The sequence below is a fragment of the Pseudorasbora parva genome, chromosome 7, assembly GCF_024679245.1.
Source record: "Pseudorasbora parva isolate DD20220531a chromosome 7, ASM2467924v1, whole genome shotgun sequence".
NCBI lineage: Eukaryota > Metazoa > Chordata > Actinopteri > Cypriniformes > Gobionidae > Pseudorasbora > Pseudorasbora parva.
This window is the reverse complement of record NC_090178.1, coordinates 31236898-31254855: the sequence shown is the minus strand read 5'-3', so window position 1 is coordinate 31254855 and position 17958 is coordinate 31236898. Positions and strand designations below refer to the sequence as shown.

The window sequence follows — 17958 nt, the reverse complement described above, 5'->3', positions numbered from 1 at the left end:
CCCAGCATCAGGGTTTTTAGGGTTTTCAGTGTTTCTCACCCAAAAAAAACAAAAAAAAAAACATTCAGCAAGTCTAATTTTAGGAGCAGCATTTTTCAAGGCTTTTAAAGGAAGTCAGTTACCGCCATCATCTAGTGGTTCGCAACCTTTTTTCATATTTTATTTTGAATATATTTCTTCTGGTATTTAATTAACAGAAACAGGATGTGCTGATATATTAAACAATTTATTCATGATTCATTTTGTGTGTTCCAGAGGATTCAGTCACCCCGGCCCACTTGGAAGTTTGCTGAAGCCCCCCAGTGGGCCCCCCGCCCCCTTGTTGAGAACCACTGATAGTGGCAAAAATGTTTTGTTCAGAAATGTAAGTCTGATCTTATCATACACATATTATCTTATAAAAATATTCACATTTTTTAATATAATAAGCGCTGTCAAAATGATTTAACTGCCATTAATAGCATCTAACATCTAAGTTTGTAAGTATGTGTGTGTGTGTGTGTGTGTGTGTGTATATATGTATTTATGTATATATACATATATATATATATATATATATATATATATATATATATATATATATATATATATATATATATATATACACATACATACACATACTTACAAACTTAGATGTTAGATGCTATTAATGGCAGTTAAATAGTTTTGACAGCGCTTATTATATTAAAAAATTTGAATATTTTTATAAGATAATATGTGTATGATAAGATCTATATATATATATATATATATAGTGTGTGTGTGTGTTTGATAGGTATATATATATATATAACTATCAAAACAATTAATCATGATTAAGTGTATCGAACATACACATTTTTGTATGTTTGATTTATTATGTAAACAACATTATGCAAACAAAAACTTAATTGTGATTAATCATTTTGATAGCGCTAATATATTTATGTTTATTCACACTTATTCTGTGGCATTCTTTTATTATGTGATGTTTTTTATATTGTGTACATTGAGACTTTTTATTTAGAAAACTAATAATTTATATCTACAAATTCAAATAGATATATATAATACACATAATATATATACTACACTCATTTACAAACTTATTTTAGATGCAATTAATTGCAATGAATCGATATTACAGCACTAGTTTATTTAATATTACAACTTTTAACCAAATATTTTAATATATTACACTAAAATGTCATTTATTTAATAATATATTATAGTCTTATAGTATAATAAAGTATTATAGTATAATGAAATATCAGTACTATGGCGATTCAGTAATATTCTGCGGCTTCTGTCATGAAAACAGAGGTTAATCACAGTAATGATGGGGCCCTATAAGCAAACTCCTGCCCCATCATTTACTTCAACCCAAACCTTAACCACAGGCCCCTTTTCATCATTAGTTTTTATGAAACTAGATGACCTGCAATTATATTTAATGGAAAAAGTTAAAAATTCATTTTAATTTCATAGAGGAAATTGAATAAAATGCAGGATATTGATTTGACTCATGCTCACTGTGTTTTGTGATTTTAGTTTTGGTGTCATCTGTACGTGGCAACGCACCTCTCAGTTGAAAAAAATGATTGTCCTGTTTCTTTAGGTTAGTTTAACCGTTACAAATATATAGAAATGCACATATTTGAGTATTCAGATGCTCAGCTTCATCAGAATGGGAGATTGTAATTGTTGCAAACAATGTAAGGCAGCACAATTACATACATATCCATGATGAATATGCATAACAAAGACCAGCTGTGTGTATTGCATTGGAATACAGAAAAATGCAAATGTGTCTCAATTCAGTGGACCCAAAAGGGAGAGAGGACCCATAAAGAGACGGTGACCTTAGGCAGTTTGGTCACCAAGGCCAACTAGGAGAAAAAGTCCAAGGTTGCTGGGGTCATTAGCCTAGAAAGGCTGTTTCCCATAATTGGCATAAATGCCTTCAATCAGGAGCACAGAGTAGAGAGTTGACCTCTGTCGCTTATGTTAGGCACAGGATGGGGGGCTGGAGCAGTAATGCGCCCATTACAAGCTAGTAAAGTCCAGGTGAATTGGTGTTGCCATTTACTGCACACCCCCTGGCATACAGACAGAAATAGAGAAAGAAAAAAGAGGGAGGATTGAGGGGAGGGAAAGGGGAAGACAAGCTCTGATATCACTGTTACTAAATCAGAGCGAGGGGCTGTGAATGCAAATCAGACTGTTTGTATCACGTCATGTCAGTGTGTTGAAAACATTGATTTGGCAGTCTTTCATTGGAGTGAAACTATGCAAATCCAGCAAGTAGCACAAAATGTATATGTATTATGAAATCTGAAACATTTTGGTTTCTGTAATCCTGTCGAGGCAGAGCCTAAACTGGAAGTGTAACGCTAAATTAAATGCGTTTTTAGATGGAATTTTGTGTATTTCATAAAATGATTTATTCTCTTTTATTACAACCTTTATTTACAATAAGGTGGTGTCATCTGACTTTTTTAATGATTCAACACTTCCTCAAAATGGCACAAAAAATGAATGAAGGAAAACGGTGAATGAGTGTGTTTGTCTAGAATCAGCTTGACACACACATCAGAACATTTTGGAAAGTGTAACTTTTACTTTAAAAAATATTATGTATACTATAATAGTAAAACTAAACTAATATGGTAATAGCCCTATAATATGCATACATATGTATGAATTCAAGTAATTAACCATTTAGATATAAAAAAATCACGTTAATAAGCTATTGTTTTATATGCATCTTTGAGAAAACCTTTCACTGATTCTCTGCCTGTGGCAATACAAACGTACTGTGGTGGTGTTTTTTTTAGGCAGGAGGTTTCAAGATTAGTTTATGTTAGGGTGAGATTTATGTATTTTCATGTAGGGACATAACTTAGAATGTAGTCATCGATGCCAAACAGTTCATTCACAACCCTGCTGGTAAATCTTGCACAACTATGTGGCAACGGCTTTAAACACAATGACATCTTCACTTCACAATCCTCAGGCAGAACTTTAATATGCTGCTGGCAAAGTCTGGCTTTACACTCACAAAAGATGTGCACTCGAGACTTTAGTCCCCTTGTAAAGTGGACACCATGGCGGGAAGTGCATACTGAAGAGGAAAGCAAACAGTCAACAGCATTAAATTACCATTCAGATGAACTCACTCTAAAACATAATTTAGTGGCTTTGTCAATAATACATAGCTATGCTACCTTAATAAAAATAACATTTAAGTGCTTGTTTGAGTGAGACATACCAAATATGACTTTTATTTGTTTAGAGCTTGTGGTTATATGTTGAGGACAGGTCAAGACACCTGTATTTAAACTATGTTGCTTTACATTAAAAGCGATGTGTGTCAAATTGCAGTGATAGTCTCTTAATTATGTTATAGATGCACTAATTCTTCCTAATAGTTTGCTGCTATGGATTCAAATTAAATAAGTTCATGTTACTTATAAATATTGGTTTACTCAAATCTTTGAGTTACTTTAACTTATTGGATCTACACAGTTGTATTTGTAATTGTAACAATTATTCTTTACCACAACTGATGCTTGAGTTGATGAATGTTTATATGTGAATAAAAAGACTAAATTAATTATGTTCGTCATATAAAGTGATCAAGTCTCTTCATAGAATTTAGACTAAACCGCTCAAATCATATGGATTAGTTTTATGATCTCTTTATAAACTTTTTTAAGCGTCAAAGTGTCCGTTGCATAGCCGTCAATGGAAAAAGCTAGCAGATTTTATCAAAAATATCTTTATTTGTGTTCTGAAGATGGACGGAAGTCTTACGGGTTTGAAACGACATTAGGGTGAGACAAAATTTTCATTTTTGGGTGAACTATCTCTTTAAAAAAGCCTCTTACATTTACAAATAATATTTCATTTATTTCACAGCTTTCTAAAATATTTTTAAGTGTACATCAGTTTAGAGTGTAAAACACAAAATTATTTTTTGGTCAATTATTACCCCATTTTTATGTTTTGTAAACGTATTCTGTAAAAAAACAAAAAAGTATTTATTGTCGAATATTTCCTTGTTTAAAATAATCAGAAACCTGTTTTGTACCTGAGAACTTGAAACAGCTTATCATAATGATTCAAATTACACATCTGAAAAACAAGTCCAAGCCAGAAGGGTTATTCGAGAAGATGTTTTCATTCAGCAAACACTTTAAGCATTTTAGAGCAAGATTTCTTTGTAATTTTAAAACATAGCTGAGTCTACTTTGCAGTCTTGGATGGATTTTTTTAAGCATTTATTGACCCATCCTCTTTGGGCAGTAACGGCAGTGTGCAGAATGTGTCGGGATCACAGGGTGTGCATATTAAAACTTTTATACTGGCCTCAGAAGCACCTGTGATCTCTCTGTACTAAGTGCCGGGCTGCAAGGTCGTAAATCACGAGCTGTGAGAGGAATATCTCATCGGCTGCCAGTGTTGGGCCGCCTGCGCTGGGATTAAGGAATCAAAAGGCCACGTATAGACTAATGCCACACAGGCCCCTGAGAAATCTCAGACAAAATGGTTCAACGCCACAGACCCTGCACCCCACACTCTGTCATCCCAAAGGGGGACGCTGGCAGACGGGTCTATGGGGCATCTGCATATTACATAAATTAAAAATAAAATAAAAAAGTTAATGTTATATGTTAAAAAAAAAAAATAAAGAAAAAAATTTGTCTAATTATTTCTCAATGATAAGTGGTCTCTTATTTTTTTTATTTTTTCCAGAGATGTTATGTATATATGTATTTATGTATATGTATATATATGCCTATAATTATTACTAGGCTACTACTAACTGTTTCATCGGGTTAAAATTAATTATGTTAAAGGTGAGAATAAATGTAAAGGTTGGATGTGTCACTCACATTACATTTATGTGATAATGCACTCAGTTCAGGAGAAATAGTATCCTGTTTTAATCTTCTTTAAGGTCAATAGGGTACCTCCAGTCTTTTGGGGGGTTTATTAAAACGGATAAAGCGTCCCACTAGACACATGTGGCTAATGCTTTTCCTGTGGGAATGCTCAAAATGTCTCTCCACCCTCTCCCCACACACGCTAATATTTGCCCTATGTTTTGCCCTAGTTAACAATAACATTATGTGTCATGTTAGCATGTAGGCTAATAATATGTTCCGGCAGTTTAATTTATTCAAATGTGTAACTCTTGGAATTCCTTTTCAGCCTCAAGGGAATGTTCCAGAAATGATCCTACAGTTTATCATGTAGCCTAACCTGAACAAGAATCCGTGGCTAATTGCCATCCGAAATAAATTTAAAAAGGCGTTTATTACTTTCCAAGTGGAGCACTTCAGTCTGTCATATCTTAAGTGAGGAACATTTAAACAAGTAAAGCAAGATAAGCAGCGGCTGTTGAATGGTTACTTCCTCTCGACCCCTGGGAGGACGTATCCATCAACAGATGCCCTCGGGTGGAGGATAACAAATTTGTTCTTTTATGAAGCTTGCATAACACCGCAGGGCCACTCATAGGAAGGCCGCATGTGGCCGGATATCGCATTCTGCTCAGTTCAAACGGCATTCCCATGGTTTCCAAGAGTGTTAACGCCAGGAGCGAGTGACTTCCATTGGAACTATGTGACGTGCTTCGGCACGAAGTCTCAGGCACTTGCTACAAACACTGACTGTGTGTCTAAATTCATTGGAAATCGCTCATCATTGCATGCGGAATGATATTCGAGTCTAGCTATGGCAAATGACCAAAAATGACTGAGCGAATAGACCTACACAGATAAATTGTCTTATAGGCATGTAGGCATATTTGAAATAAACCGAAAAAATTATATATATATAGGCTAAACAATTCCTAAAAAAAAATGCATTGATATGATCAAAAATACAATAAAAATAGTAATATTGTGAAATATTATTACAATTTAAAATAGTGGTTTTCTATGTGAATATATATTTTAAATGTAATTTATTTCTGATGGCAAAGCTGATTTATCATTATCATCAGTGTTGTGCTGCTTAAATTATATACCATTTTTGAATGGATTCTTTGATGAATACAACAGAAGAAAGCATTTAGTTTATATATATATATATATATATATATATATATATATATATATATATATATATATATATATAGGCTAAACAATGTAGCCTATAGCATAATAATTTCGAGGCTTGAAATGATGAGAGACGCAAAAGTGCAAGATATTACCAATTATACCCGCTACAGTTTTTATATTGACTCCGCATGCTTAAATGTGTTTCTTAGATTTAGTTAGAAACTAGCAATTATGTGGGGAAACAGTTTCCAAAAGGAGGGCAGAGTTGTGAGGACCTTACAGCGCTCATCAAGCAGTGTGATCAGGCACAGCACGTCTGGTTTGTCGCCAGCAGTCAGCGCTCATTAATGTGTTTCAATAGTCCAGGCCCCTAGAGGGCATTATTGGTGCACTCACGTGAAAGTCAGAGGCCCTCTGAAGAATTCATTTAACACCACAGTTACACAACTTGTGAACAGGGAATATTCAGTTGTGCGACAATGGAAGTGTGTGAGAGACCTGCAGTAATGATTAATCAAGAATGCAACATCAAATGTGCATGCAATCATCTGTTCCGTAGGTTTATATTTTAAATTGGTAATATTTAATTCCTTAACAATGGGCTATGTCAGTAAGAAATATTAAGAATGATACACATTGAATTTTTAAGAAAATATCCAATAATGACAATAAACATGCATCCTGATCATTCCTGTTTTACAGTGGATTTTTTTAATTCTTAACAACAGGGGTGAATTTTAAATATTTTTCGATTGCAATAGATGTTACTATTATTGCCATGACATGAAGAAACTTAATGAACAAATTTGTTCAGAAATATTACATGAGTTTCTTTCTTTCTGTAATATATCAAACATAATTTTCCTGTGAACTTGGGATTGTTTTACTTGGGGGGTTACAACACCACAAACATGATTTAGTGTTTGCATTAGTGTCAAATAATGAGAATTAGTGTCAAATTATCCCTTAAATATCAGAGGATAAAAAAAAGAATTAGTTGAGTTGACACAGTCATGTAAACTAGCTCTCAATCTCTCACTCCTTTTTGTCTTGATGGTTTCCATTCCATTCCATTCCATTCATTCATTCATTCATTCATTCATTCATTCATTCATTCATTCATTCATTCATTCATTCATTCATTCATTCTTTTTTTCTTTCTTTCTTTCTTTCTTTCTTTCTTTCTTTCTTTCTTTCTTTCTTTCTTTCTTTCTTTCTTTCTTTCTTTCTTTCTTTCTTTCTTTCAAGAAAAAAGTAACACTTTCTGCATTCCCTTGAGTTTCTCAGAGATTGGAAAGACAATATTTTAATAGCCTACCCACATCTGTCAGCTACCCACCCACACTGCTGCAGCATGTGTAGCCTATATAATAATACAATTTATACTTGAATAGTTAATGTTACAAAATAAACTGAAATTTACAGGGTTTTTTATTCGCTTTGGTCCTATTTTCACAAGTAAGGTGTACATTTCAAAATGCAGTACAAAAATCCAAACTGATCACATTTGTAACACAGCTAGTCATTCTTTCAAAACCTGATCTCATGCTTTTATTCAGTTGCACATATTTTCAGCACACATTACCATTGTTTCAAACACAAGATTATTTGGATATGTAATAAGAACATTTGGTTTAATCACCGAAACACAACTGTATAATCTTTTTTCAATTTAGTACTTTTAACAATCAGTTCATCTGCAAACAATGCAAGATACAGGTTTCAAATCCCCCTTGTTGCTGAATTAATTACAGTAACACAGGCTACAGACATAAGAAAATATGCTTACATTACCTAACTTATGCAATTGAATCCATAATGTGTTATCAAAAGGTGTGATAAAGTTATGACACAGCCATGAGGTTCTGGGCTATAGAACAGAGTTTGCTGCCAATAGAGTAAATGTTCTCACTGTGCCATATGACTGAATCTATACTGTAGTTGAGCGTTATTATACGGTGAGTTACAGTAATGTGGCAGCCTCTCTCATTATAATCTGTTTACAGCATCACATGGCATACATACTGTAATGTACAATGCTGTATTTGATGCCATCCGTCTTATCCATCCCTTACACTCTAGTCTGGTCTGTTCACACACACACACACACACACACACACACACACACACACACACACACACACACACACACACACGCCACACTCTCTCACACATGTCTGGTTCACTATCTGGATATAGGCCTACGCATATTTGTTTTTTTACTATACAAACTATTCTCTCCCCTTACACTATACTCATCACACAAAACGGTATACATTTTTACATTTTCCGCAAAAAAACCCCACAAACAAACAAAAAACACTCATTCTGGATGATTTATAATTATAAGTTTCCTCAGGGAGAGCAAAACATGTCCCCGCAAGTACAAGGATTTAGGATATTGCCAGGGACATTTTGTCCCCATAAAGTTTTCCAGGCCACACCACACTTTGAACATAGTAGTTATAATCTAAAATAAATAGCTTATAATGCAAAAATAATTCATTATATGGTCATCCATACCGGAAATGTATTATCTACATCTATAGAATCAATATCTAAAGAAATCTATATGTGTACCAAATGATTCATTGATTAACCATTACGATCAGTTGGATTAAATAATAGACAAATGCATTAAACTGAACGAGAAGAGATGTAAATCAATAGTTTGATAGTAAGAGATTTATGAAAGGTGGTTTCTGTGAATGAAACATTTATGTAGATAAATGTCACTCTTATTTTGTGTAGTGAAAAAGTTTCATGTATTGTACACTGTAAAAAATTATTTAAATAATATTTTGTTGATTAAGCTTATGTAAATAATTAAAATCGTGTTAAATCTACAAATGTATACTGTGTTCAAAGCAGTTCGGTTAAACTTAAATGGATTAGATGCATAATGGGTGCTACGATTGAATCATGTTCATTCAACAATTTCTTTTTTTGAGTTAGAAATATGGCCTACAACTAGAATTCTTTGTAATTGGAATGTTCATAGTGAAATGTTAGTTAAAGTTTGTAAAATAACTGATCAAATGTAGGCCTATGCCTACGTAAATATATATTTTTTATCTTAAATAAAAAAATACAAGGTTTTATATCAATGTTGTGATAATCTACACTGACAGCCACGATAAAACTCGCTATGCTATACATAAACTCTGATCAAAAAAATATACTTTTTTAAACTGCCCCATGTTGCAACTGTCCCCACTCTCCCTTAATAAAGTTTTAATAAAATTTAAGTGCTTATCATTAGAATCACTTATCATTAGAATATTTAAGAAATGTAACCTTTACCAGAATTTTTTGGAATTGGAATGTTCACAGTGAAATGTTTGAAAAGGTTTGGTCGCTTACTAAGTCATTATGACTATATTAGCCACTTTGTTTTGAAGAATCTATTTTAATCGTTAATGTTGACAAATTGGACCAACTTTTTGGCTTGAATTCTGACTTCTGGCCTGGGTGGGGGTGCAAGTGGCATGTTAGAAGGTAACCAAGGAAACTGGACGCTGTACCGCCTCTTTTTACTCGGTTTCTGAATTAAATCTCTTCAGCTTGCATGAAACGCAATATGTAAACATGTGACACTGTTCACGTTCCACATGCTTTAGAAAACAATGGTCAACTTTTTTTAGGTTTTGGAATGTTCGCGTCGGTTCCACAAGGACAACAAACATGTCAGAAGAGGAAGAAACTGCTTTTTCCGAAGACCTCAGGGTGCAGTATTTAGGCGAGGCACTTTGCCGGATGCTCAGACTTGAAACTTATACGTGGAAAAAATTTGTCAACGCTGAAAATAATAAAATACTTTTTACAACTTTTTTTGAAACCCCTATTAGACTGTTGTTTTTCAGCGTGAACGCATCCAATACTCTGACTGTTTCTACTGAGGTGAGTGACCAAAAAGGCCTTGTGTGTTTACATTTCTGTCTGATATTAATATAGGCACATTCAGTGCATGCAAAATCGTAAAGCATACCTTTAATAGCTATTATACAGCAACAATAACCCGTTGTTTTGTACACTTTAGACTTGCCATCTCTGTAAAGACAATGAGGTTTACGTTCTCAAAAAAGGAAATTCCCCCATCCTCCCACAAAACTATAGGGGTTCTGTACTCTTTGGGGTTCTGTCACCCTCCTTTCTGCCGCAGCTGTCAGACACCATGGAGAAGGTAATGAACGCTTGTAGACTGTTTGATTTGCTGTCAAAAAGAGTAAATAACTGCATAATAAAATGGAATATTAGCAGGTATGCCCACTATCAAATGTGGATTTTTTATTTTTTATTTTTGAGCAGAAAAGTATACAAGTTGAATGTATGATAATTCCCAGTCAAGTGTTAAATGCCTGTAAAATTTGTCAATGTTTTGCATCAAGGTCTGTCTGCCACTTCTGTCGAACCAGAAAAATCACGAAATGTGGCCGAATATAATATCACAGGATGTCTTGCAACACATCGAGAATTTGCAAAACAAGGTCACCGTGATGAGAGGACAGTATTATGGCAAAACTGTTCTTCCCATTCCTGCCATTAGAGAATGGATAGACCAATGTCAAGAGGAAACCATCACACTGTACGAGTATTCTTAATTTATTTTTTGCATAATTTAAAATACTGTTGAAAAGTTTGTGGTCAGTACACACACACACACACACACACACACACACACACACACACACAGACACACACACACACACACACACACACACACACACACACACACACACACACACACACACACACACACACACACACACACACACACATATATATATATATATATATATATATATATATATATATATATATATAAACTAAATGCTTTCTTCTGTTGTATTCATCAAAGAATCCATTCAAAAATGGTATATAATTTAAGCAGCACAACACTGATGATAATGATAAATCAGCTTTGCCATCAGAAATAAATTACATTTAAAATATATATTCACATAGAAAACCACTATTTTAAATTGTAATAATATTTCACAATATTACTATTTTTATTGTATTTTTGATCATATCAATGCATTTTTGGTGAGCATAAAACTTATTTTTAAAAACATTAAAAAAAAAACTTAGTGTAGATCCCTTAAAGGAGTCGATCACTAAAGCCAGCAGTCATATATCCTAGCTCTGTCTAAAATCTTGGCTTTAAATCAACTAATATGTGGTTGTTTGTTTTCAGGTTATTGTCTTTTAATCTGATTTATTAGTCTTAGAGCACACATAAGATTAAAAAGCATCAATTGTCTTTATTTTGTCTTAAACAAAAATCAATTTCTCATTTGCAAACAAGACACAACAGTAACAACAGAGCCATGATACATGCAGTCGAGTCCATGGTCATCAGCTGGATGCACATGATCCATAAAATCTTAAGTGCAGAATCTGCTGAATTGATTGTGAAGGGGTTGAACCCTGGACCAAAAGCTGAACTTGACTTCTGGAGGTCCAGGAAAACGAACATTCAGAGTATTCATGAACAGGTTTGTCCAGTAACAAGCATTTTACAGTGTATAAGTGAGCAGGAATGTTTGATAATGTACTTTGTCTTTGTAAATCCCAGCTACAGAATCCTTGCGTTCAGAAAATGATGAGGATTCTGGAAATAATTGACAGCAGTTTTTTCCCACCATTTAAAGCTTTGACAGAGGCTGTTTCTGATGGTAAGGCGTGTGGTGTTTCTGCCACATGTGATTAATGCAGCATTTTCTACTGCTCATTCTACTATTAAAAGGGATCGTTCACCCACAAATTAAAATTCTGTTATCATTCGTTCACCTTCAATTTATTCTACACCTGTATGGAAAAAAATAATAAGGAAGCTAATGGAGCCCATCAACTGTATGGTTACCAACATTCTTCAAAATATCTTCTTTTGTGTTCAGCAGAAGAAGAAAAATCATACAGGTTTGGAAGAACTTGAGTTATTATGCCAGAACTTTCATTTTTGGATGAACTATCCCTTTAATGCCGTTCTGTTAACATTATGCCCATTTATCGTTAATGTATATTTGTCCCTCAGCTTTGCAGGAAGCCAGGGCTATAGATCTTCACCTTCAACCTCTTGGATCATTGCTTTCTCAACTGGAGGAGGAAGAGTTCTCATACTTCCATACACTCATTCGACCAGTTTTTCATCTTATATTTCTGGTCTGGACTCACTGTTCTTTCTATCGTTCCCCTGCACGCATTGTTGCGCTGCTGCAGGAGCTCTGCAACCTGCTCATTCAGCAGGTAGGACAATGTGACAAGTCTTTGAATATGCTTAGTGTGTATTATTTTGAAAAAAACAATGTCTTCTAAGTAAAAGTTATGTGGTGCGACCAGTGTGCATGTTAGGGTCAATATGTCTCGTAAAATAACAGATAATTTAATGACAAGGCAGGGTTAATTAAAAAAAATGTTGTTCTTGTAACCAAAATGTCAATCTTTCCTCCAACAAGGCTACTTCATATCTCAGTGCGGAAGGGCTGCTGAGCACAGAGACTGAAGATGGTTTGGAGAAGTTACAGACTGTGGTGGGAGTTTTCAAGTGTGTCAGGGAAACATTCAAGACATACAGACAGAAGGTGGCTGCTTTGGCCAGTCATTATTCTACATCAGAGTTTTGGGATTTCCCTTCGGATCTTGTTTTTACTCGATTTGATGGCTTCTTGGCTCGTGTTTTGCAGTTGAAGGTAAGCAGTATATCGTTTGAGATGATAATATGTACTTTTACTTACAGTCACCATTCAGATTTATTTGATATGAGTAAAATATTTGTTTTACATTATTATTTGTTTTGGGACAGTAGCAATTTGGAAAATTATGTTTTCCAGGTCCTTTTCTCTACTATACTGGAGTTCCAGAGGTTGGAGAAGCTGGTTTTTGGAGGTCTCAGAGGAAGAGTTTACACTGAGCAGGTCTCTCGGTTATATACAGAGTTTCTCCAGCTCTGCAAAGTGATAAGGGATCAAGAATACAATCCACTCGATTTGACTTCTCAGGTATGGTTTTATGGAATTCATTCCTTGCTTGAGATAGATTAGAATCAGCTATTAGATAAACAAAACTCCTACCTAGTAAGTCATAGAAACACACATTTGCCATGTTAGCTTAAACAGCTTGATGTCCGTTATACAATAATAATGCTTCACTGAATGTCAGTGTAGATAACGTGATATATGAGTGTTTAATAGCAGATGTAACTCTCACTGTTGCTATAGTTCTTCTGTGAAATATTCTGTATACTGGTCTCATGGTGACAGGTTTTTATAGAGCTTTCTTGTAAAGCATATGTTTATTACACTTAGCTAACCTTCTTTTTTAACCCTCCAAGGCTTAATTGTCCTCATAAATCAACATTTTTGTTTGGCGTGTCATGATTTGAGTTATATTTAAAACTTAATATGACATTAGAAAAAAGTATACATCAGCATGCATTGTTTAACAGATCATTGCATTTTAATACAGGATTTTGAAAAAGACTTTTCAAGTTTCCAAGAAAAAGTTGTAGAATTTGAACGACGACTGTCCAATATTTTGTGCCTTGCCTTCCAAGATTGTTCAGGATTGGAATCAGTTTTCAAAGTAAGCAATTCTGATGAGCTGGATTCAGGTAAAATGATTAAGAAAAGCAGCATATAGCCAATCCTATATAACTCACCTTTCAATCTGCATATGTTTGAAGCTGGTTGCTGTGCTCAAGCCCCTCTTGGACAGAGACATCATAAAGGAAACTTTTATTCCTAATTTCTCCAAAGTGATCAAACTTTTTGGAGAGGAGTTGGACAGATGCAAACACCTGTTTGATTCTCATCTTGAGCAGGTAAGGTAGTGGTTTTTAAATAGATAGTTGTTCTTGAACAGAAAGGACCTTGCGTAATTCATGATGTAATTCCAGAAAAAGAAGAATAAAATGCATTTAAGCAAGAACATGCCTGCTATGACAGGGGCTCTGTTGTGGGCCAAAATGCTCAGAGACAGAATTCAAATCCCTTGGAGCGATCTTCGATTTGTTCTGGAGATGTAAGTGCTTTTAAATTCTATTGAGATTTTATATATATATATATATATATATATATATATATATATATATATATATTAAAATGTTTTTTTGAAGGAAGTGTTGGTAAGATTGTGGCCAACTACTGCAATCACTTTCAAATGGCTGTAGAGCGGTGTATCCCCTCTCCCCTCCCCCTGACTCGAGGTTGCCAGATAGGCTGCGGGATCCAGCAGGAACAACATTTGTATCTGCAGCTGTGGTAACTAGAGCAGACCTGGCAACCTGGATGCCAAAACACCACTGACTCTGTTATTGGTAGATAGGTGGAGGGTGGAGATTCAGACACAACATGTCAACATCAACATCAGTTGAGGGCTGCAACAACAACTTTTAAATAAGAATATCCTGGCCGGACTGTCAGTGATATAAGTATTGGAAATTAACATGATTTCTTAATGTCTTGTGACATATCAGGGCCATTTTATGATTAATTGAAATACATTTTTTTACATACAGTTCCTTTAATGATACAAATTAATCTAAAAAGAGGTTGGGACATTTATATTACAGAAATATAGAAGGAGAAGAGATGGAGTTGGTCTATCGTAAATACCTGGAGATGTCCTCTCATTTAGATGAGTACGAGAAGCAGGTCTATTTGAGCTGGTGTGGTGCTATTGACCAGGTCTGCCAGATTAACCTGGATCAGCCCCTAATCAAAAGAGATCCCAGCACTGACCTACTGTCAGTTAACGTCAACCAAGAGGTGAAGAACATAAATTTAAAATGTATCACAGCATAAAGCATCAATTTAAAATGTTAGAGCATCTAATTCTGACAATTTATTCACTGTATTCATCGGCATAATATTGAACTTCTTCACCTTAGCTGATTGCTGTGCTCAAGGATGTGAAACACCTAAAAATCCTTAATCAAACGAACATCCCTTCTGCTGCTATGAAGGTGTATGAAAATAGAAGGATGTTCTTTAAGGTTAGTGAATGCTCAAATAGTCTGTTATTAGTTAAATTTGGTTTTTACATTCTGTCAAGTCATTAAGAGTATCTTACCTGATCTCCACTAGAACTTTGGGAGCCTAGATTTACTGGTGCAGTGGTACAATAAGATGAAACAGATGACTCTTGAAGTGGAGGCTCCTCTTATAAAAGAGGAGATGGAGTCTGTTGACCAGCAACTTCATCAAGCAGAAAGTGAGCTTACATGGCAAAACCAGAACTGCTGGGACTACATCTGCACACTTAAGGACACAGTCTATCAGCTGGAGAGACGAATTCAGAAAACAAAAGACAATATTGAAATGATTGATGTTCTGATGAATGGATGGAGAAAACAGCCAATGTTCTGCAGAAAAGACCATAGGAAAGATGCAATATTACATCTGGAAGATACAGCAGCAAGAGTGGCAAAAATCTACAACAACATCAGGAAAGATGGAGAAATGATCCATAGTTTGTTACAGGTAAGGCAGTGTATTTTTCATAGATTATTGTTGCAAGACCTTTTTTTCTAACATTTATTTCTTGTATCTTTCCCAGGAGAACATGGTCCTTTTTGCAGTGGATTGTTCTTCAGATGCATGGAAAGCCTATTTGGAGTATGTAGATGATATGGTGGTGGAGGGATTTTTCAGTGCTATCGCCACTTCTCTGGAGTATTTCATTGAGAACATGGAGGGCTCAGTGAGGCAGGCTCCCCTGTTTGAGTCTCAAATGCTACTGATGGCATCTGAGATTAGGTTTAAACCATCTCTGGATCGGGATTCTGGTGATGGACTTTACGAACTGGTGGAAGAATTACTAGGTGATGTGTTCAAGATGTCTGCTCAGATGAAGAGGGTGGCACCTCACCTAAACGTGGAAGACTACCAGGTGAATTTACAGTGGATTCTAAAAGTCTGAGGTCACGTTGAAAATCTCAGATTTAAGGGTGTGCTCACACTTGATTTGTTTTGTTTGAGTAAAACGAATCCTGGTGCGATTGCTCTGTTAGTGTGGTTAGTGGGATCGTCCGAACCCTGGTGTGCACCAAACAAGTGGGCAGAGGCTGCTGAAAGATCATTCTCCATCTGCTTTCACACAAACTCTGGTGCGGTTTGAATGAAATATGAATGCAACATGGACCGAAGACATGTAAACAAACCTAAAACAGGTCATGATGTCACAAGATGTGACCCTAAAAAGGACAGAGTACTCAAGCATACCTGTTTGTTCTCGTCATAGTCGTGATGTTGCCCATCATAGTTCAGTACAGGCATCAGAAACGCGTCTCCTCACAGCAGATCTTCGTTTGTGTGTGTGTGTGTGTGTGTGTGTGTGTGTGTGTGTGTGTGTGTGTGTGTGTGAGACGGAGGGATTCCTGACGCTGTTCTGACTCTTACAGATTTTATAAGCTCTTTCCAAGTTCTCAGCTGGTCAAAATTCCATCATATTATGTAGGCTACGCAACACACATAATACAAACACATTTAGACAAGCACACAGCAATTTTGGGGAATATCCATTGCGAAATATTGACTTACATGATAAAAGCTGACCTATCAGGTTGTGAACCTATCCCGATGCAGTTAGGTTCGGTATCTTTGGGTCTGGTGTTAAAATGCCAATGTAAACGGAAGCGGACCAGGACTAAATTATAATTTTTCTGGTTCACTAGTCAAATAAGCTATTTATTTTTGACATGCCCTCTTCTATGTTTTAAATAAGCTTGCTGCTGAAGGTGAAACTGGAAAATGCAGTTGGAAAACGTTAAAATCAAGATTGATTATCAAGTGTTGTGCAAACTTTATGTCAGGTTGAATGCATGCTGCAATTACAGAAAAAGAGACATTTTGAAAAAATTCTGACATTTAAAATGAATTAATAAATAAACTTAATATAAATTAAAATGAATAAAATAATTATATTTATTGGTTTTATTAACACTATAAATTAATTAATACAGTACACTTAATTTAACAATAATTAAATATATGAATTAATATGAATATAATTTGTAATGAATAAAATTTATTTAGAAAAGAACAAAACAGAAGCATTTGGACCCCATTTTTTATCTATTCTTTTTTTTCTCTGTTGCTGTCTAATCTATATCAGAAAGATTTCTTGCAGTTTTTTTTTTTTGTACATTAATAATATTTTTGATTTTATGCATCATTTAGGCTGACGTCGAAGACATGTTTGACCTCTTAGATCTCCGGCAGGAAGTGATGGAGAGAGTTAATGAAGTATTGAAGAAAGCCTTACAATACCAGGACACATTTAGCCGCTACAGACCCCTGTGGCTTGATGACAGGGTGGAATTTCTCAGGCAGTTCCTCCTCTATGGTCATCCATTGACAGCTGAAGAGGTGGAAGCATATGGAGAGGATGCATTTCCAGAAAATCCTCCCACCACTGTGCAATTTAAAGAGCAGGTGAACAACTACATTGCTTTTAATGTTTCTCAATCAATATCAGTTTTTGAAACAGATTTAATAATTTGGTACAAAAATATATCTCTAAATGGATTCAGATGTCTGTCCATAAACCGTTTTAAGAGCAGTATGAAGGGTTTGTCATTTTATTAGAGCGATGTCTCCTTTCACAACAGATGAATCATTATGAAGAAGTGCATGCAGAGGTCAGCCGTTTGGAGGACTGGCAGGTATTTGACGGCTGGTTTAGAGTGGATATCCGTTCGTTCAAGATGAGTCTTTTAAACGTAATCAAAAAATGGAGCTGGATGTTTAAGGAGCACCTGATGTCTTTTGTTACCGGCAGGTGAGAGACCTTTGTGTAATTACATAGAAAAAAATCATTTTAATGCCTCAATTTTCCTCCAAACTCCAAATGCTGTACTCAATCAATAAAAGTAATTGATTTCTGCTGGTTTGTTATTTTGATGCCG

General features: G+C 35.1%; 1 protein-coding gene and 1 long non-coding RNA gene across 2 annotated transcripts in view; both read left to right on the top strand.

Annotated features, from left to right (window-relative positions):
• LOC137083249 (uncharacterized) overlaps window positions 1-380 on the top strand; it is an 84764-nt gene extending 84384 nt beyond the window's left edge. Inside the window, exon 3 of the long non-coding RNA XR_010906467.1 lies at window positions 256-380. This is a non-coding gene — a long non-coding RNA (uncharacterized lncRNA). The remainder of the gene's footprint in view (window positions 1-255) is intronic.
• A 9233-nt stretch (window positions 381-9613) lies between these two features.
• si:dkey-233k19.3 (dynein axonemal heavy chain 11) overlaps window positions 9614-17958 on the top strand; it is a 144784-nt gene continuing 136439 nt past the window's right edge. Inside the window, exons 1-17 of the mRNA XM_067449867.1 lie at window positions 9614-9950; window positions 10090-10233; window positions 10439-10635; window positions 11359-11548; window positions 11629-11728; window positions 12088-12299; window positions 12509-12742; window positions 12884-13051; window positions 13518-13634; window positions 13735-13872; window positions 13948-14072; window positions 14623-14818; window positions 14941-15045; window positions 15137-15532; window positions 15609-15941; window positions 17231-17485; window positions 17662-17831. Of these exons, the coding sequence (XP_067305968.1) occupies window positions 9735-9950; window positions 10090-10233; window positions 10439-10635; window positions 11359-11548; window positions 11629-11728; window positions 12088-12299; window positions 12509-12742; window positions 12884-13051; window positions 13518-13634; window positions 13735-13872; window positions 13948-14072; window positions 14623-14818; window positions 14941-15045; window positions 15137-15532; window positions 15609-15941; window positions 17231-17485; window positions 17662-17831 (3296 nt within the window). The 5' untranslated portion in view covers window positions 9614-9734. The remainder of the gene's footprint in view (window positions 9951-10089; window positions 10234-10438; window positions 10636-11358; window positions 11549-11628; window positions 11729-12087; window positions 12300-12508; window positions 12743-12883; window positions 13052-13517; window positions 13635-13734; window positions 13873-13947; window positions 14073-14622; window positions 14819-14940; window positions 15046-15136; window positions 15533-15608; window positions 15942-17230; window positions 17486-17661; window positions 17832-17958) is intronic.